The sequence below is a fragment of the Aedes albopictus genome, chromosome 2 (genome assembly GCF_035046485.1).
Source record: "Aedes albopictus strain Foshan chromosome 2, AalbF5, whole genome shotgun sequence".
Lineage (NCBI taxonomy): Eukaryota > Metazoa > Arthropoda > Insecta > Diptera > Culicidae > Aedes > Aedes albopictus.
In genome coordinates this window covers 471443729-471465327 of record NC_085137.1, presented here as the reverse complement: position 1 = coordinate 471465327, position 21599 = coordinate 471443729, and the positions used below count along the sequence as shown (strand labels likewise).

Sequence of the window (21599 nt, the reverse complement as noted above, 5' to 3'; positions counted from 1 at the left end):
CGTACATTTCAAGGGGTTTCAGGGGCGTTTCAGAGATGTTCCAGGGGTTCCAAAGGCATTCTTGGGGTTTTTCAGAGGGATTCAGAGGGTTGAGAAGATCCCAGGGGTATTTCAGGACGTTCCTGCGGTTTTCAAGGGGTTTCAAAGGCGTTCCAGGGGGTTAATGAGGTCCCATGAGTGTTTTCAGGTGTTTCAGGAATCTTCCAGGGACTTTCAAAATCGTTCCAGGATGTTTCTGGCGGTTTCAGTAGCGTTCTATAGGATTGTCAAGGGGTATCAGGGGTTCTAAGTGCGTTTCAAGGTGTTTCAGGGGCGTTCCATGATGTTTCAAAGACTTTCCAAGGGGATCTCAATGGGTTTCAGGGGCAATCCAGGGGTGTTCCCGGGATTCAGCAGTGTTCATGGAAATGTTTCCCTTAAATCACCTGAAACCGCTTGAAACCCTTCTGAACATTCCCTGAAACTTCTTTGATTCCCTTCCCTTCCCTTCTCTTTGAATAGTGTTGCAAAATTTCATCTCATTCATGTGATCTAGTGATCATTTTCCAAAAAAAAGAACTTTCCAGACATTGTTGCTGCTTTAAAACAATACTATCAAAAAAATCTTTACTAATGTGACTTTGAAAAAGAAAGCATTTACAAAATTCAATTTGAAGGTTTCTTTCATTGGAAATGCTTTTAGTAAATTCATTAGAGTACAATCAAACAGCAATTCCTCCCTTAGGATTCTACAGCTTTGCTATGTTTCGGAAAAATTCACAGGTTATATGCAAAAAAAAACTCGGTCCAACTCATTCTGGAGGAAGATGAGTGTTTTATTTATTAGTTTACAAACATTCTAAAATTTTATCAATTGAATTTGTGACTCCAAGCACACGTGAAGTGGCAGAAGCGAAGTAAATTTGAATTGATTGGTTGCATTCCGCAATCATCAAGAGCCAGAATATGCACTAATCTGAATCGAGTTGCGACATATGTATAAAAGTAGGTAAAAACTCAATTTTCGCACCTCATGTCGGTTGGGATTTCAACCAAAAGCAAAATATATGATTCATATGTTTAGATTTCATGTAAACTTAAAATCATATTGACGATCTCTACTTCCCTAACCCCCTGATTAAAACCTCAACTATGCCAATGGCAATTATAATAAGATGAAATTCATACATTTCCATGCGAATTTTGGTTGTCTGGGTACTGCTCATGAGCATCATTATTGCAACAATCGATTCAAATCACGCAAAATTCGCGACATCAGTTTTCTTCCCTTCAAGCATTATCATCATTACAATTAAATTAACGTAAATTCCAGTTTACGCACCGGCCAAACCAAACGATCACCCAGCAAAACGGTCATAATAAATTGATTAGATTATTCAACCCCAAAATTATACCCTCGGCTCACGACTCCATCGTCTCCTCCGCGAACTGCAAAATTATGTGTTGTTTCGAATGATCATCCAAATTACGACCGCGCGGGGTGCACTCAACCGTGATTGGGAACAATCATGATCGTCGTCGTCATCGTCATCATTGAAATGGAGAAGAAACTGCACAGCAAAAGAAAAACTAGGTGATAATTGAGTCTACCCTGCTGATGGCTTGCATTCGAATTGCTCTGTTTTTTTCGGATTACATAAGGATTAGGTAGGTTAGCTTTGGTAGGCATGTTTGAAATGCGTCGCTCCGGAACGATTCCACAGCCCGCTCACAGCCCTGCCCCTGTCTGCTGCGTCACAGTCGACAAGGCGGAAAATCGATCAGCGCCTACTTTGTTTCCACGCTGTCGTCACCACACCTCCGGCCTCATGCGCGGGTTGTTCATTGATATTTTCTCATGGGGTGAAACAGGTGGGATTATAGACACGGAATGAAAATGAAGACTGGTGCACGCACGCACTATGATTTTGTAGCAATTAAGCGATGTGGTTGTTCACACAAAAGGGCTTGAAAATGGGAAAAGGCTATGGTGAAGACATGCGATCACTGTCAGATGTGATAAGATCGAACCGGTATGGTTGTTCGGATATTGGAGTAAAAAGCGATTCGGAAATTAATTGTTATCGGCGTGACTTTCGCTTCGCGCTCATTTATTTGCTATGACTTACTATGCTATCAGTAATACAACTCAAACAATTTATTGGCTCTCACAAAGGGGGTCTACGTACATTCAAATGCTGCAATCATACTGGCCTTATTATTTCACTAGCTAAGATCATTAGGGTACGTCACATGTCGTCTCGGATGGGGTTATTTGCGTTTTGTAGGAATTTGGGATTTGAAGGACTGCCCTACTCGGGCACCAGAGGGATAGTTGGTACAGGATAAAGGAGGGACAATAAATAATTAACTATCTTCTATGAAGTTCAGGGAGAACGGAGAGACGGTCAGTGGCTCAGTCGGGACTCTGCTGTGAAGTTCAGTTGTAATAACTGGTGATAACCTTCTTCCGTCGGTACTTGACCGGAGGTCTCCTGAAGCCTGGTCCTTTGGTTTTGTACTGCCTCCGGGGTATGACTTGGGCCGGAAGCAGGCGGTTGTTACGATGACCGGACGCAGCAACCGGTTGATCCAGGTGGAAGGTTGCTTTGTCCGTTTCCGGAAGGTCCGGATTGGGTGGTTCGGATTTTTTGAATGTGTGGTGACCATCGTTTGAGGATGGAGACAGGGAACTTTCCGTCAGCTGCGATTGTGATCCCTCGAAATCTGCTATGTCATCTATCACGGGCTTGGTCGGTGCCGTTGGTTTGAAGGCCTCCACACTATCTGACTTCGGCGTAATCTTTGGCGCTTGCAGAACTTCCAAATCATCCAGGGTTATCTTGTTGTCTCTACGTTTAGACAGTGATTGATACAGTTCTTCGTTCCTACGTGGATAGAATGTCGAAACGTCGAAAACCTTCAAAGTAGTTGACGGCAGTGAGATGGGAGGCAGAATAGGAGCGAAAGTGGTCGTTGAAAACTGCTCCTCGCTACTTCGTCTTCTGCTATAGAAATCCACAAGTTCATCTACGGTTGGAGTCCGCTTCTGATCGTCTTTCCTGGATAGTAATCGGTATTGTCGGTAAGACGGAGAATAACTAGTACCATAAGGTTTGTCCTTTGAATCCTTCGCATCTTCATTCCGCCCCGAGTTTGCCGACCGACGATCTCCATCAGTAGTACTTCTTCGCACCGAAGTAATCAATTCATCAGCCTCTCGTTCCAGTTGATCATACTTCGTTTCGAATCCTTTAGTCACTAATGGATTGTCGTCGTCATGAGCTCTGGCGACGAACCTTGGATAAAACGATGAGATATCGAATATCTGCATGAACGACGAACCTCCGCTCGGCACATCCTCGTACGTGAATCGATCGTCCGAATCTCGACGCTGACTTTTCGGAATCTTGGCTTTTTCCGGCCTATCGAAGTTAAGCTTCCTGGCCAAAGAGGCTTTGTAGTTTTCATGATCAGTCAACCGTGAATGGTTCAGCTTCAACTTGTATCCTTCTATGTCACCTAACTTCGATTTGGAAGCTTTCTTCGCTTCATCATGCGTTTTAGTGATGTTCAATCTGCGAGGGAACACTATCTTCAAGCCATGACTTTCATTGGTGGTGTTTGGAATTGCCTCAGGTTTTGGTTCCTCCACTTTCTTCGGTTGCTTATTCGGAAGCAGTGGTCTGCGTTTACCTAGCCTTAGCTGCTCTAGAACAGCGGTGTTCGGAGAAGGTGTTTTCGATTCAGATAGATTCAAATGTCTTGGAGAAACTATATCGCTGAAATCTCTGGCCTTTGTTTTCTCTTCCTCATCCAAGTGCTGCTTGATTAATCGGATTACATCACTAAACACGGCTATGGATGCATCTGGTTGTGATGGCGCGGCATCCGGAGAAGACCGTCCTCCGCCAACAAAGCCTTCCTTGAACAGCGGGTTGTCCAAAGGATCTTTTCCGAAATTCCTGTTCTTAAGGCAGTCGATCTTATTACCCAATCGCTTCAGCCTTTGTACCGGATTAAATGTATGAATGCTCTCATCCGATGAGTCATCTGGAATTTCTACGTCCACTTCCGGACACTGATTACCATTCTTAGATTCGTACAGTCCTTTGGAGAATGTGGTCAAATTCTCAGCGAACCTCAACGCCGAATCAACATTAATTGGTGGCTCCGTACGTTCATAATACGGAAACTTTATAATATCCGTCGGCGGATCAACCACGTCGAAACTACGGTCTTCAGCTTCATCGGGTAAGAACTGCGACGAATTTCGCAGCGCTTCTTCAAGGAAAGCCATCAAATCTCTACCCTGAAGTCCCCGTGGTTTAACCGCTGCCTCAGATTTAGGAATCGGCGTAAAGCTGTCGATTCTGTCGGAAATTATCGGTACAGCGTAAGGTCGCAACGTTGTTCCATCTACCTCCTCGAAAATGAACCTATCCGAACGTGACTCGATCGACGGCTCGTCATCCAGATCATCATCATCGTAATCATCGTAAGCCAATCCCGCGGAATGCTTCCGCTGGGCTTCTTCAGCCTCTTCGTCGGAATATGCATCACCTTCGGCTATTTCATAGCTTCGCAAAGCAGCGGCATGCGGGTACAACCCTTCCTCCGAATCCATCAACAGTGCCGCTTCTTCACTCGAATCCAACAAATCCTCCGCTCTCCTTGCAGCTACCAATGCTTCGGCTTGTGGCAACTGTTCCACTTCATGCAACCCTTCCGTCGTTGAGTCGACCAAATCCGTCGCTGGGGCTACCAATGGCTCCGCATGTGGTTGCGATTCTTCGGTTTTCGCTTCCACGATCGTCCTAGCCGTAGTGGCATTTCCTAGACTTTCCGCGGCACTACTCTCAACCCCCGACACATCTCGTTTCTTCCTGTGCTGCACCTCAGCGTTCTGCGTTTCGTTGGAAAACTGTCCACCACCCGCTTTCGAACTCTCCACCCTAACCGTAGTCGCTTCCTCCTGGTTTTTGTCCTCCGTCGTATCTCGACCCCGATTTGGCTTCTCGTACGTCTTCTTGGGCGCCGTCGTTTGCTTCTTCGATCCACCTCGCTCGGTGTACCTCCGCTGCATTTTGTCCGTGCTGAACACTTCCACCTTGGACGATTCCTGCTTGTCGATTTTCTTGAAGTCATCCGTATCGCCGGCCGCCACTATCGTTTGACCTTTTTCGGCGTTGCCGTGATCGGTTTTGTGGATGATGCCGATTCCCTTCTCCCAGTTGCTGATGAAGTTGAGCTCGTGTTTGATGGAGCTTTTTGCCGGCGGGAATCCGACAAAGTCGTTCTGCAGCGGGAGCGTTTTCTTCGGCGTGGTGTACTCCAGGCTTTGTCCGAAGTTGTTGTTTTGTTCGAATTCGAACTTGTGCGGGTTCCACTTGGGCGGTGGTACCAACTTGCTCTGTTCGGGATTCCAGGTGGAGGCATGACCTTGCAAGTGTTGGGAATGTGGACCTGGAGGAGGTGGTCCATATACGGGCTTTGGCGGGGGACCATAGACTGGTTTGGGTTGGAAATGCTGGGGATTGTTGAAGGAAGTGGTATCTCCAGACTGATGTTCATTGAAGAAGTCTTTGTGTTTGGCTTTGAGGGCGCTGACTTGGCTGCGGAGGGTTTCGAAGTACGGTATTTCCGGGGCAGGGATGTTGATGGGGGATATGTGTAAGGCCGGATCTTGGAAGACTTCCAGCGGAGTTACCGGTTGATGGTGAGGAGGATTTGACTGGAATGATGGAGTTTGCTGGTGTGTATTGAAAGGTGGACTTTGCTGAGGGTGTAGATGTGGGAATAAGGGTGCCTGGTTCAGATTGAACGGTGGTGGATGATACGGTTGTGCTTGGTGGCCATGATTGCTGTGGCCATTCGGTTGTGAACTGATGTCTGGTTTGACATTAGTGTTCAACGGTGAAGCCTGCGTTGGATTTGGAGGTTTGGGACTGTTTAACTTAGGAAAAGAATCTACGCTGCCGCCGAAACTGTTGAAGGAAGGAGCGTGACTGTTGAGATTTAAATTGTTAAGATTGCCGAAGGTAGGTGGGCCATTGAATGAAGTACTAATGGTGTTGAACGAACTCTGAGCTTGATTATTCAGCGACGGCCAATGACTGAAGGATGACTGTAAGCTCGCCTGGGTCTGTTGATTGAGTTTGGTGATCTGCTCCAGCTGATTGTACTGATTCAAGGGAATCAAACGAGGGGGCGATGGAGTTGTAATGGATATTTTTGGTGCTTGCGGATGCGGTGGTCGTTTCGGGAACGAGTTCTTTTTGTAGTACCAGGAATTGGCACCGGGACGTAGATTCTCGGAGATTTTGTGAAATGTTTGTTGATTGTTAGTGCCGATCATCTGCAAGGTTCGCGGTGAACGGTTCGCTTCTAATGAGATGTTTTTGGTGCCAGTTTGTGCGGAAAGTGCTGGGAAGGGTGGTCCTGGTTGCCTTGTTAATGGATGAAGCTTTGTCTTCGGTGGACCATGTTGTGGAGGTGGAGGAGGGAATTTGGTGGGCAAAGTTGAAGGTAGTTGGGGTGGGAGAAGTGAGGATAGTAAATTGTTCTGCAGGAAAGGCGGACCATGGGATGAGAAGGAAGGTGACGCTTGGATAGGATATGGCGGTTGTAGTTGGAAGGGGATTTGCTGTTGGAGTTGATGTGGTAACTGGATGGGGAGCTGGGATTGTAACTGAGATGGGAGTTGGGGAGTATGCTGGGGAGGGAATTGAGAGGAAAACTGGGGCGGTGGATGAGATGGGAATGGTGAAGAGAAAGGAGTTTGAAAGGGGGGAGGGGTGTTGCTATTGGGAAGATTGGAGATGTGATTAGATGTGGGAGGTAGCAGTGGGGGAAGGTTGAATGGCAGCTTGAGCGTACTTTGTGTAGGTGTTTGTGGTGGTGGTAATGGTGGTGGTTTGAATTCTGTTGAAATCTGATTGACTTGACCCCTGACAAAGCAGGTGGTCACAAGGACGATGAGTGACACGGAAATGAGGGCCATCGTTCAGTTCATGTCAACCTAGAATAAAGAAGTCAAAGAAAATAAGGTACGATGAGATTGCGATCAAAAATGCAGACTAAATATATACTATTGAATCTGAAAAAATGGGTTAAAAAAATTCAACATCAATCGATTTTTATAAGTTTAGTATGATCAAAGTTATTTCATAAATGTATTCAGACTGTTAAACTTGTTTGTTTTCAACCATTATTGAAAACTTTTCTTCTTCTTGGTGTTACGGTCCCACTGCAACAGTGTAGAGCTTCAAATTTATCAATAATTGCTATTATTATATGACAATTGAGAAGTTTGTTTTCGTACATCGTTTGGTAGATGCAAAGATTTTTCATGCTAAAAGAAAAAAATCATAGATAAAATAGAAGATGCTACTGAGAATCTTCGTGGTCTTCTGTATGTGATTGCATATTGTGTTGCCCTTTGCTGTGAATGCAACACTCCTGTGTGAATTGAGTGTAACAGTATAATATCTCGTTCAACATTGTGAATGGTTCCGAATGGTGTTTTTCGCGAGCTCATCGTTCATCGTGAAACAAAACAAGTATCGGTTGGTTGGTTCAACTAATCATCTAGAAAGACGATATCCCCAACACATCTCCCTTAGTCACATCCATTTCTCGTAGTAGCGTAGATAACGCTTCAGCTATCCTCAATTGACTTAGACTTAATGTTGTGGATGATTGAAATTCACGTGTTCTTCTAGATAAAAAGCACATAAAAAGATAAACCTCCGAGTTTCAAATTTTAAGGTTGTGCAAACACCCTGAATTTTCTAGAATTAACAAGATACTGGTGCACTCTCGAAGCCACTTTGGTCACGAGTTGTCATGAACTTATTTCCCAGCCGCGCCACAAATATCTTTTCGTCAAGCCGACCGAAAAGTCAATTGGCCCTGACACCTTTCTCGTTGTAGCGAAGTTTAGGTAAAAATATCAAAGATGTGTGAGTTCTTCCGAGCCATGTTTGTGGACCACATTCTGTAGAAACGAATGAAGTTTCTGACGCTATATGGAATAATGGTAATTGTTTGAATTTATTGATAAACTCTAACTTGCTTGCTTGAGCTTGATTGACCGCCCGTGGATGCTACTCCAGTATCGACAGACCAGCTACACTCACACAAGGAACCAATGAGATATCTGCCGGGGATTAGCAGGTATCTTGAGCGTTGATGATCTTCTATTTTAAGCGGCAATGGCGCCTGCCACGTCAGGTTGCAGGTCAATGTGGATAAAGGAAAGGAATTGATGATTGCAATCATTTGTTTCTACATTAGACCGAATATACCTCTGCGTTTGCACAAATTCATGCGGATGTCGGAGTGTTGGTAGGATATGGTTGGCAGAGGGCGCACACATTGGTGCGTGGATGCCAGGTAAAATTATTCTGAAAATGTGCGGCACAGTGCGGCACAGATTGCATAACTCATATGCGTTATCTGATAGACAATGTGTAGTGCAAGTTGGAAGGAAGGGAAACGGATTTTTTTTTCAACTCGTTTCTGGTTCTTCCAATGGCTATGATTATGAACGAACATATGAATGTAAATGAGTTGTATATGTAGCAGTGAATCAAAATTCAACCATCGCGCAACAATAATGACAATGTCGCAACCTGTATTTGTTGCGACAAAACAACCCATGGGACATAAGTTTGTCCCAACTTGAAAATAATGGGATTAATATCGTACACCACGAGTTTAGAGATTTTCAAGCCTTGCATTGCGATTTTCGAACGGTAACTTCGAGTCGGTAAACACTGCAACTCTGGTGTAGCTCTATCATCAAACAGTTTCGAATTTGGGTTAGTATTAATTGATTATTCACGAGTTGAAAAGTACGCAACAAATTCAGCTTCCGTTTTGTCTGCAACAAAAAATTTCGAGATCATGTCATTATCTGTCACCAGTAGGGATAAAGACTAATCGTCCCACCTTCTTTGTTGCTTGTTTTGTGCCTCTTTTGTCTGACAATTCTCTTCACTGATATGCAGAGAGGAGGGAGAAAGTACATAGAAAGAACATACATAGTAGGAGGAAGAGACTGGCCAGAGATTGAACCCAAGACAACCATGCGTTTTATTGTTATAACGAGCGTGATGTTTATTAGTATGTAAACACGTGGAACATCAGTTTTTTTATTTCCAAATTCATCCAAAATCAAGTTTCAAAAGGAATTTTCAAGTCCTAGAGCTTTTCAATTGTTCAACAGGATGTCGTATTTTCAATTCATCCTACTCATATTCACTCCTCTTTGCCGATGCAAATCGAGAAAATAACAACAGACGACTCAAACGAATCACCCAACACTAAAGTGCCCCACACAATGCGAACGTTTGCAGTAGTTTGACACATTTCCCATGGGAAAACTGTCAAAAAAACGCAAACCTCGACGGAACGGACGCTATGTTTTCCAGGCTTAACAGGTAAACACACGGAAAATATTTTGATTTCCCAATGAAAATGGTCAACTTCTGTGACAGTGAGCAGTGATTTTCTGGTGATTTTATTATCAGCCATGCATAAGGATATTGAGAACCACATGGAGGCGCATGGTTGTTGATGCCTGCACTATTTATGTCAGGAGTCATTCAAATATGACGACCAGCGTTTAGGGGAAAGGGGATCAGTAAAAAAATGATACGTGTACTCCATGTTGGGGTCTCCAGTTAGCCTAGTGGTTAAGGCTATGGATCGCCAAGCCAGAGACGGCGGTTTCGATTTCCGTTCCGGTTGGGAAAATATTTTCGACTTCCTGGGCCTAGAGTATCATTGTACTTGCCTCACAATATACAAATTCATGCAATGGCAGGCAAAGAAAGCCCTTCCCGAGCAGAAGGGAATAGCAACAGCATAATAAAATGTGTTGTTTTGGAAAAATAACTGCGTAACGTAAAGAGTTATTTTCATGTTATTTACATAACATATCCTGTTATAAACTTGTCTGTCATAAGCGGCAAAATAACAAATATTATAACAAAAAAAATGTTCCTGGAAGACCTGTTTAATAACATGTTTTGTTAGTTTCAATAACAACTTAATATCATCGAATTTTGAAAATATTTCAATAACAAATTTTGATATAAATAAGTTATTGATAACAATCTGAAAACAAAATTTGCTTTTTTTCTGTTGCGGATAGGAACTCCTCCAAAGTCCCATATGCATTCAATGGGATACGCAACAATAGGATCTATTGTTAAATGCTTCATTCATAATTGGGACGCTATTGTTGTCGCAAGTGATTTCTTATCGAAAACAGAGAGAAACAATAGTTCTCGTTTATTTTCCAAACAACTTACGATGAAAAACTACCGTCGTTTTGAAACCCTTTATTAGGTGGTTCATTGTTTATAAGATTAATTTACATTATAACCTCATTGATTGACACATTTATCCTAGTTAATCTAAGTGGGCTCGATGCAGTGAAATCAATAAAAATAAAATGCCTAAAAATTATCTATGGAGTTCTTGATGATTTATTTTTTTTTTACATTTTTGTTGAAAATGTGTTGTTCGTCGTTGAATTCAACCAGTTGATCCAAAATGTTTCATAAAATGGCTAACACTCTATTACACTCTCTATTTTCGTATTCATACCTAACTGAATCTGAGACAAAAAAAAAATACTTATAAAACAAAAGGCTGATAAGTTGGCACTGTAACGTAATGTCAGTAAGAAGAGGAACTGATGACAAAATAATATTTTCTCTTACAGTTCCTCACGGAATGCTGTGAACAACGAAAATCTCGAATGGTGTAGTTTTGATTGCAAAGCTAGTTATGTTGTAATATTAATGATCAAATATTTGTACTAGTCTCAATGACACAATAATAACTGAACTTGTGCTACAACAAAACATGTTATTGAAATGTAATTTAAAGAAAATATACCAAGAGCACGATCATAACAAAATAAGAATGCTTTTTGTTTTTGCAAGAACTATTTTTAACAATTTTGTTTTTGGAAATTTACGAACACGAGACATGGACCTCTAAGCACTCGGAGTTTCAAGCGACGGGTGCAAAGGACGATCTTTGGTGGGTATCAGGATAAAGCTATGTGGTGGAGAAAGTTGAAAAACGAGGTCGCTGCACTCTACAGCGAACCCAGCATCCCGAAGTTGACCAAAGCCGGAAGGATACATTGGGCAGGGCATGAAAGGGTCATTTGGCCGAATTCCGTTTGGCCGAACAATGAATAATGAACTTAAGTGACCATGCCACTGTTCTCCGTCTCAGAAAGAACAGCCTATGATTCAAAGAAAGAAAAATCTTTAATAAAATATTAACAGTTTAAACGACACCTAATCTTTAGATAACAGAATTAGAAAGAATAGCCTATGATTAAAACAAGGGGAATGACATATCCTTTTCTAACCGGAATATCCGCATTTATCCGTTTCTAACCGTCGCTAACCGTTGCTAAGCGAGCTGCTAAGTGAGCAGCGGTTAGACACGGTTAGCGACGGTTAGAAACGGATAAATGCGGATACTCCGGTTAGAAAAGGATATGTCATTCCCCTTGGATTAAAATAAGGAAATACTTCTGATGATCACATTGGCAGTTAAAATGTCAAATCTTCCTCTGAATTATATTGATCGTGATTCGGCCAAACGGCATTCGGCCAAACGACCCTTTCGGCCAGATGGCATTCAGCCAAATGGCGTTCGGCCAAACGACATTCAGCCAAATGGTGTTCGGCCAAATGGCCGGACACCGAACCGCCGTACAGTTGTTGATTGTCTTAAATGTGATGTTGAGCAAAAAATATAACTATTGAAATACGACTGTATGGTTGACTCTCTCGATTAACGGCTACGCAGTCTTGGGATTTAAAAAACGAGTTGTTTTATTCACCCGACGTTTCGACACGGGGATAGTGTCTTCCTCACGGGGAAAATAATTACCTGAGGAAGACACTATCCCCGTGTCGAAACGTCGGGTGAATAAAACAACTCGTTTTTTAAATCCCAAGACTGCGTAGCCGTTAATCGAGAGAGCAAAAAATATATGTAGGCATGGCCTGAAGTACACAGGGTCAAATATTTGACAAGGAAAGAAGTCAAGAAACAACATCAGTTTGACACTAATGAAAATTCGATCGAGTTAAAAAAGATGTTTGAACACTGATTTCTTTTGGACAAATATTTGACCCTGTGTACTAACGGCTTATGTATATCCCGTTGAAATTTACACAACTTGCAGACCGTGACGACCCATACAAAAAATATTTAGGTCCCATACAAAAAGTGTGACATAGGGAGGGAGAGGGGGTTGAAGAAGGTCGATTTTTGCGTGACATAATTTATGCATTATCCCTGAATCGTAAATTTAGATGTTAATTGACCAAATTACCCTTCGAATAAATGTTTCCATGCTTAATGGCTTGCAATTTAAAAAGCCCAAAATCGCATATTTTACCCTATTAATTGAGGTGTAGCTTAAAATGGTGATGTGCTGGAGCAAATCTGAGCCCGGATTCGGATTCAGCGGCCGAAAATCTGTCAGAGACACATAAGTTTGCTCTTGAGACAAAAAAGTGTTGCGCTGTGTTATCTTGAAACAAACTTTCGACCAGATGTCAAATGTCCATTGATCAAATGTACTTTTGATTAAATGTAATTCGACCCAAATGACCAAATATCTTCCAACAACATGTTTTAAAGTCTTATTCACATAGTTGATGTAAGCGCTACTGTTTTTTTTTTGCAGCACATTTTCACTAATTTATGGTGGAACATCAAGATATTCCATTGCATTTTTGCATACAAACTTTAGAGACACAAATCTGACGAAAGAAGCATCGAACCACGACGGACTTGTTTATCCTGGCTTTGCCAACTCACTTACAAAAAGAGGCAGCTTTTCCAAATCGAGAGCATTTGTTTACGAATGTTCAAGATTGGTGCTCTTAAAAACGTGAGTAGGGCACCAAGTCAGCTATTGTGGCAGCCATATTTGTGTTCTCTGATGTTTCTCCTTAAAAACGAACAATACAATAGATTAAACCTTGCGCCGGTGACAATTGCATATACTAGGTACCTAGCAAATGGTCATGCAACTGTATGTTGCAATTGTTAGGGCATACCATACCAGTAACGAATGCCAGCACCCGCAAATCCGTCAGTAATTTTGCAAAGCCCAAGTAACAATAAATGCTGAACAGTGAGAGCCATGGTGAGAGCATTAGCTGAACATTGGCTGGTTAATGGTGGCAGTGGCTGAATACAATGACAGCTGAATATTGGCCTGAAGTATTGCTTGTTCAACTTCTTTAATCAGCAATACATAAATAGCTGAATATCAAGTTGAATAGAATATTATTCATCTCTGTAACCAGCTTTGAAACGTACACCAATATGCATAATTAATCTTCTGTTAAATAAAAAGAAAATCTGGTTAAGTACGGTTCCTTTGAATTCCACTAAGAATTTGCATCCTTTGACAGATACGTATTTCGACCTCAACTGTAAGGTCGTCTTCAGTCAAGTCTTCAGTGTCTTGTACTTGACTCGACTAGACAAGACACTGAAGACGGCCTTACAGTTGAGGTCGAAATACGTATCTGTCAAAGGATGCAAATTCTTAGTGGAATTCAAAGGAAACGTACTTAACCCGATTTTCTTTTTATTTACATATATTCCCCTAACAAGCCCAGGTTAATCATCAATCTTCTGTTGTTCAGCTGTTAATCAAATAATTTTTGACAACTGATCCAAGCAGTATTTTCACAGATTCCACATAGCTACTTCAGCCTCAATACAGATTCAATTCAACTTATGATCTTGATTATTCAGATTCTACAAGCATTGCTCTCGTGTTCGAGCTTATGTATACATTTGTGTGTGATGTAGGTGTTAAGGTGAGTGACTATAAATCAGGAGTTCCGAGTTGAATTCCCAGTTTTCCATAGATTAATTCATACATTCCAAAGCATATCTTCTCGAAATGGGAAACCGCAAATGGTGAAAATGAGTTTAAAAAATGTTTTTAAAATGTTTAATCAAATTCAATACATTTAATTGATTGCTGACTAAGCGCATATTAAGCCTTAAACCAGCCTTTCAATGAACCTCAAACCAGCTTAAGGTTGGATAAAATCACTAAAATTAGATGTTTAGGGGCTGAATAAAGGATTGTACATCTTGTGCTCAGCTTTTGTTCAAATGAAGGCTGATTTAAAATGGTTGGAAAAACGATTATTCAGCATTAAATTGTTACCTGGGAGGATACATCAATCCTCTTCGTGTGTTATGGTCATTATGACCCCTAAACGTGCACTAGGTCAGCGAGGTGCGCGCAAGCTAATGCACGAAGAAGGTTAAAATTTCACAAATTTGGAATGAGAAAATGAAGACATGTGTTTACTTTACTTGCAAAATTTCGTGGAAAATTTTTGCGGAACTTTTTATTCTAGCGCGAATCTACTGTTTCCGTTACTAACTAAAGTAGCTGCATAACAGCTTATGGAGCAAACGCTTTTGGACTAAAGCTCTCTTGAACCCTTAAAGACAGCAAAAAAAGTTAGTTGGGAAATAAACTTGGTACAACACTTATTTTAGGTTACTAATTTTGAAATCGTGTGTAGGTGCAAAAATCTCTTGTTCTTATTTCAATGATGATGGTATTTTGCATCAATAGTATAAAAATAATCAACTACTTTCTGTGAAAATTCCTTGTCATTTGGCAGAGACATTCAAAAGTTATGCATAGATTGCATATGAAAACACAAAAATAGCTACAAATACTCACTAGTATAGGACTCGCTTGTATGGAAAAAATAAATCCTCACTCCAGTCGACTTTTTAGATACCTTTTAGGTCCCATGTGAACTGTACAAAATTTCAGCGCAATCGGTGAAACTATAATTTAGCGCAAGCGGTTCAAAGTTTGCATAGGATTTACTATGGGAAAAGTTACACTTTCAAACAAAAAATCCCAGATGACGCCCTTTGTCTCCTTAATTAAAATCGATCAACGTTTCTTGTAGAAAAATCATTTATGAAACTTTCCTTCGTAGACCGCAAAACGATTGGATGCTTGTGGGAAAAGTTATTGATTTATTACCGATTAGTGATCCAACGAACGGCTTTTTGTTTTGTTTTATCAGCAGCACTGCTGCTGCCGTTGTTGCATAGGGTGGCGGGAGGCATCACCACTCCCAGAAACAGCAGCAGCCAAGGCAGCAGCTACAGTGCTGCTAATAAAACAAAACAAAAAGCCGTTCGTTGGATCACTAATCCGCAATAAATCAATAACTTTTTCCACAAGCATCCAATTGTTTTGCGGTCTTCGAAGGAAAGTTTCATAAGTGATTTTTCTACGAGAAGCGTTGATCGGTTTGAATTAAGGAGACAAGGGACGACCTCTGGGATTTTTTATCAGAAAGTGTAACTTTTTCCATAGTAAATCCTATGAAAACTTTGAACCGCTTGCGCTAAATTATAGTTTCACCGATTGCGCTGAAATTTTGCACAGTTCATATAGGACCTAAATGGAATCAAAAAAGTCGACTGGAGCGAGAATTTGATATTTGTCCCATACTAATACTCACCCACATTAACACCAACAGCTTTCAAACCAGTTAGTCAAAATTGAAGAAATTTCACAAATTAAAAGTGTTTCTATAATTATAATAGTTGGATTCCGAAATTTCATCAGTACTTTGCACTGGGTTTTTAAATTTTGAAAAAATGTATTGATTTTTTGATTTTATACGAAAGAGCATTTTTTTCTGAGCCACTATGATATTTTTTCAGATTTTTAGAACTTTATTTTGATAGCTAAAACCAATTTCCAAGATTTTTTTTTAATCACCTTTTGACTGCTGGGCAACTGCTTGACAGACACCTCCCCTCCACCAGTACAAAATGCGACAGGGGTAATTCGACAAATCACTCCCATACAAACTTCAAATTGATTCTTAAGGTGAAACATCAAGAATCCCATTGCAGTTTTGCATACAAACTTTAAAAGCACAAATCTGACGAACGAAGCATCGAACTAAGCCGCACTTGTTAATCGTGGCTTTGCTCACTTGAAAAAAGAGGCAGCTTTCCCAAGTCGAGCGCATTTGTTTACGAATTTTAAAGATTGGTGCTTTTGAAAACATGAGTAGGGGTCCAAGCCGGCCATTGTTGCAGCCATATTAGGATTCTCTGTAGTTTCTCCTTAAATAGGTTCCCGGGCACCAACATTCATGAGGCTTTGGATTTCGGCTCAGTTTGGCATGCAGATCTAGAATATGGAATTATTTCAACACCGCTAAAGATGCCAATTGTAGCAGAAAAGACTGGCATTTGGATGAAAATTGTACAAAATGCTTGATTTCTCTTGGTTTTGTTTTTGAGCTGCAGTTAAAAGTGCTGCACCGATTTGTATGAAATTTGGCACAAACACAAAACATAAACACACGTATTTTCAGTCCATTTTGACTAGTTTCAACGATCCCTTGCAGAATTACAGCCGTCTTTACGTGTCCAGATAATTGCAGATAAAGGCTTTATGGGACCATGGACAGTTTGAATTCAACAAAACTGTATATTATTCACGATCACTTTCAACAACACATATGCTTTCACTGCACATTATAGTCCTTTTCAGTGTTTGTCAATCCATTGGGATGTATTTCTGCTGCGACTAGCATTCACTTCAACAAGTGTCCGAATTACTGTTCTATTTCACTGTACAACAGTTTTCACCTGTGCACTGTTTCATTTTCTGAGTTTTTTAACTAACAGTTCTTCCATAATAATATCAGGAAACAGCATTCATACGCACATTTATAGGATTTGTTGAATCTATCCTTCTTCGATTGCTCACAGCTTCCAGCCAGTCAGCTCCTTTCTTCGTTTCTCGACACGTTTTCTTATCGATCGTTCAATACCGTTTGTATTCAGCCTCGCCCATCAACACCTGTAACTCGATCGCGACCGTCTTATCACTAAGGATCCACAATGTCTATCGATGACGCCCAATCACTCGTTTTCGATATGCTTCACCGCTGTTAACGGTATCAATAATGACGGAAGACTAGCAAGGTTTTTTGCATGTCTCAAAACATTTATAGATTTCTATAGAAAAATGATTTCGCTCTCGAGGCCGCCGCCGCTGCCGAAAACTGTCAGAAGAGATACCCTCGACTGCTCCCACAGATCATCGGCTGCACCAGGCCTAGAGGATCACCACGATCGCAGACCTCGCCACACGGGTAGGAGACGATAATTGCTTCATTTGGACGGGGTGTGTGCAGTGCAGTGCAGTGCACCGATCGTATTGCAAACGCGTAGGCTCCTTCGGCCTTGCCGCCACCATCTGCCACCTGCTCGGGGGGCTCCGGGTGCGAATTTTTCACTCTCACTCTCGCGGAAAATCTGCTGCTCCCACAGACACGGGACGGTCTGACTGGTACGGTGGAGTCTGTTTCCACGTGTTTTGAAAATCCCAAAACAAATCAATCGTCACTGTCGTCGTCGGAGCACGATAAGGCTATGATACGCACCTCCAACACACACAGTGGTCTCAATTGAGGTCGTTGATCGGTCACCTTGCAGCTGCCCTAGTGAGTCTGGAATTCACGAGGTTGTGGCCCCTTTTGGGCAGCGCATTTTCTCGAATAACTGGGCTTTGTATGCGGGCATGCACGTTTTAATTGAAGCCATGTGGGGACATAAATAATTATGGGAGATAATCATTATAATTAATTCATGATGAATTGGAGGCAGGTCATGTTTTTGTGGGTCTTTAAAAATGGTTTTACAATGTATTGAAAAGATTTTTGCGTCTTTCATGTTTACGTTCAAATGTTCTAAACTTGTCCATGCTCTTTTAGCTATAACTTTTTTTGTTTTTCTAATTTAGTGATTTGTTGAGGATTGTTGGAATGGCCACCCGCTTCCGGAGTCATTCCGGAATCAAAATGGTTCATTGGAATAGGCCATATTGGAAAAAGTGAATTTTCGATGTGAGAACCGTTCATTTTTCAGATCCAAGAGAAATGGAGGAATGTTAGAAAAATATGTCCATCCCGGTCATTAAGTGCCTTGCAACCAGTTTTAACCCTAAAAGGGATACCTGGGGTCCATTGGACCCCAGGCGTCTTTCAGAGCTCGTCTTTGATGGAACACACTCAGCGAGGTGACGAAACTGAGGCCATGAAAGTATCCCTATTAGGGGTAATGTTGTCTGAAATACTTTTGGTCATTTTGAATCCGATATAAGAATTTCTGGAAAACCGGTATCGGTGATTCCGGGATCTATTTTTTGAAATTAAACAAAGACACCTCAAATTTATAGTGGTTTTGCGTTATCCGAAATATTTGCTCCTGCGATTCATTCAAGGACTCCTCCAATAATTTCTCTAGGAATACCTCTAACGATTCTTCCAGAGATTTCTCAAGGTATTCCTTGATGGTTTCATCGAGATATTTCTTCATTGAACTTTTTTTTGGGATTCCTCCAGGAACTCCTGATGGGGTTTCATTGGAAATTTCTGCAGAGATTCTTCTAGCGATTCCTTTAGAAACTCCTACCATGATACTTCTCGGAATTATTCTAGGGTTTTTTATTTCTAGAAATTGCTACATGGATTCCTTCAGAAATTCATAGTGAGATTATTCAGGACAATCTTCATAGGGTTCTTCCAGAAGTTCCTATGGTGATTTTTCCTGGCATCGTTTCAGAGATTTTATCCAGGGATTCCACGAAAATTTCTCATAGGATTCCTCCAGCAGCTTCTATTGCCCTTCCTTTGAGAATTTAAGCTGGGATTGCTCAAGCAACTCCTTCTGCAGGTTTTTGAGCAATTTCTCCTAGAACTCCTCCAGAAATTCGAACTGTGGTTTCCTAGTATTTTACAGAAATTCCTTCGGTGATTTTTCCAATGATTTCTTCAAGGATTTATCCAGGACATCCTCCTGAGATTTCATCCAGGGGTTCTTCCAGAAATTCCTCATGGGATTTCTTTTTTTTACTTATTCGTTTATTTGGAAGGCTTGGGCGCCACATGGGCATAACTGAGACGAAATCTTTTGTGTTTACATTGATTTTACATTTTACAATTTATTACTGCCTTAATACTATGTTAGTTTGGGAAGCCGAAGTACTCGCAGCTGTTTCGAGGTTATGGATTGACAAAAAAAATGGGGAAGGAGGGATTTATAGGTTTAAAACTACATTATTTACTAACTTATACAAAAACCATTGATGGGACAAATTGTCCATATCTGTAACGGATATAAAAAGAAAGGACTTTATCGGTAGATAACGACAAGAAGAGAACAAACGGAAGGGGCGACGACAGACAGGGGCGAACAACAAAACCAAAAGGCGGACAAAGTGGATTTCTCGCGATAGATTTCCGTACACTCACTAACCCACCACGGATTGGAAAGTTTCCTGCGAACCGACGGACCTGACACTGGACGACGTTGTGCCTGAAGCGCGCTATTAATGATCAGTTCTGATGGAAACCGATACTCCTTCCGCGGTGGAAGGACTTCTACCCATTGCTCACCGTCGTTCTTCCAAGGTGAACTGTAGGTATTTCCCCAGGTATTTATCTTAGGATTCCCCCGGCATTCCTGATGGAGTTTACTAAGATTTCTCTAGAAATTCCTTCTATGTTACCACCCAGAATTCTACGAACTCCTCCAGAAAGAATTCTTGGGATCAATCAAGACAATCTTCTTGGAATTATTCCAGAAGTTCCTTCAGTGACTCCTCCTGGAACATCTTCAGAGATTTAGCAAAGCAAAGATAACCGTACACATCGTAGTTGCTACTCCGTGATTGACCAGAACAATCGAAGTTGCACAGTAAACCAATGAACGGTGCTTGGGACTAGCTACACACTCTCAATGTGCACAATTCGACAGTTCAATATTTTAAAGTCAATAAGGGCGCCGGCCACGTCCTTACGGTCATCGGCAAAGGGAAGAAATGTAAGCTCGACAACCGTTATTACTAGAAACCGTGGAATCCACAGCTTCCCCACAGTTGTCTCGGGAAGGAGTATTTGTTAGTAGGGTAGGGTAAAGTGTGGATCTTGAAGCCACCTTTGGTAGGTGATATGATCCACTAGTTATATGAAAATACACGACATGGTCTTCATCCCGATTATGATTCATTTGGTCGCGATAGTAAGAGTAATGCACATACGTCAACGATTGTTCGATATTAAACGTGTCACCACGTCGCGCGCATCTGATTCCACATTCAATATTCGCGTCCCCATCTTCTACCGAGAAAACCGACCGACTCACGAGAATAGTCGTGCGTTTATCACAGTATTGAACTTAAGAGTGTACGAAGAATAAACTTTCAAGCTTAGATAGCTATTTTCGAATTATGTAGGTTATCGGGATGCTTCGTTGGCATAGTCCCCTCGTTCGGCCTATCTCAACGTGAACCAAAAACTCTAACAAACACGCATAACTGGATATCGGAAAAGCTATAGGGTAACGGTTGAATTTTGGACCCCTAGAGGACATTGGTTTGAATATAATTCAAAATCAAACAGATTCAGAGGGTATTTACACATAATGATGATGTTAGTATGTTCGTAAAAGCCTCCACTGTTCATTAAAAATATCCACAAGGTCATTTCTGGTTGAAAATTTGATGAAAATAACTGATTTTTGAAGCATCACTTTTCACTGTTTTGGACACCCCAATATATTTTGGACCCTCTTCAGTATATATTTTGGACACCCGGTGTTTAAACTCGTTTGAAACTATTTTGGAAGAGTTTGCCGCTTGAATATGTTGGAACACATCCTAATTACTTGATTGACAAAGGCTGATTAGACGAACTTTGCGAAATTAATGCGCTAGAATGATAAACGTTTTTGTTTACAACTGCAAGTTTCCTCAGCACTGCAATCTCTTTTTGTAAACATGAGGCGGCACTCGCACGGCTGACGAGATTGGCAAAAAATAATTTCAAGGCAAATAAGGATATTTCCAGTGAGGAAATGATTGCTGCCCGTGCAGAGCGATCCTATTTAGCGAATGATTCTAAAAATTTCCGTCATCTCATCATTAAACCTGTGTAAGTTGTGATAATAGGACACAGGGGGTCCAAAATATATGGGGGTCCAAATTATATTGGTTACCCTACGCCAAACATCTGTAACATTTCGTTTCAATTTTAGCACTTTGGAGCATTAAAATTGTACGAAAATTTCCCTTTGTTTAGCTTTTGTAGACGCCATGATTCTTCGGCTTAGTGGGTAGTCTATACACATGACCATAAATGGCATGATTCTGAAACATTTTGAATTGTTTTTTCAATAACTGAACATTTGATGCGACGGTCAAAGACGCTATTATGAACTTGTATATTTGTTTTCAACGAAAAATAACTATTTTACAAATTGAATGTGGGCCGAATATTGAGGACATTTTTTCACATCTTGGCCCATCAGTAAAGTAACGTCAACAACACCGATAAAGTGAAGTAAACAACATTGCTTGCGTAAGAACCAGAAAGAAAGAACAGGAATAAAGATTATGTGTGCGGTGACTGTAAAAATATAACACAATAATAGGGTTGTGTTGTTTTCGTTACTTAATTAAGAAAAAAAAATAGTTTAAA

General features: G+C 41.2%; 1 protein-coding gene across 1 annotated transcript; it reads right to left on the bottom strand.

Moving 5' to 3' along the window:
- Nucleotides 1–1517: 1517 nt before the first annotated feature.
- LOC134288642 (uncharacterized) lies at nt 1518–17727 on the bottom strand. The gene is made up of 2 exons (XM_062854047.1): nt 16784–17727; nt 1518–7000 (listed from the first exon to the last, which is right to left on the bottom strand). Exon 2 carries the CDS (start codon nt 6980–6982, stop codon nt 2420–2422), a length of 4563 nt encoding a protein of 1520 aa, XP_062710031.1. The 5' UTR covers nt 6983–7000; nt 16784–17727; the 3' UTR covers nt 1518–2419.
- Nucleotides 17728–21599: the final 3872 nt, after the last annotated feature.

Coding starts and splice junctions, on each gene's coding strand:
- LOC134288642 (XM_062854047.1), bottom strand. CDS start 6,982: ATGGCCCTCATTTCCGTGTCACTCATCGTCCTTGTGACCACCTGCTTT.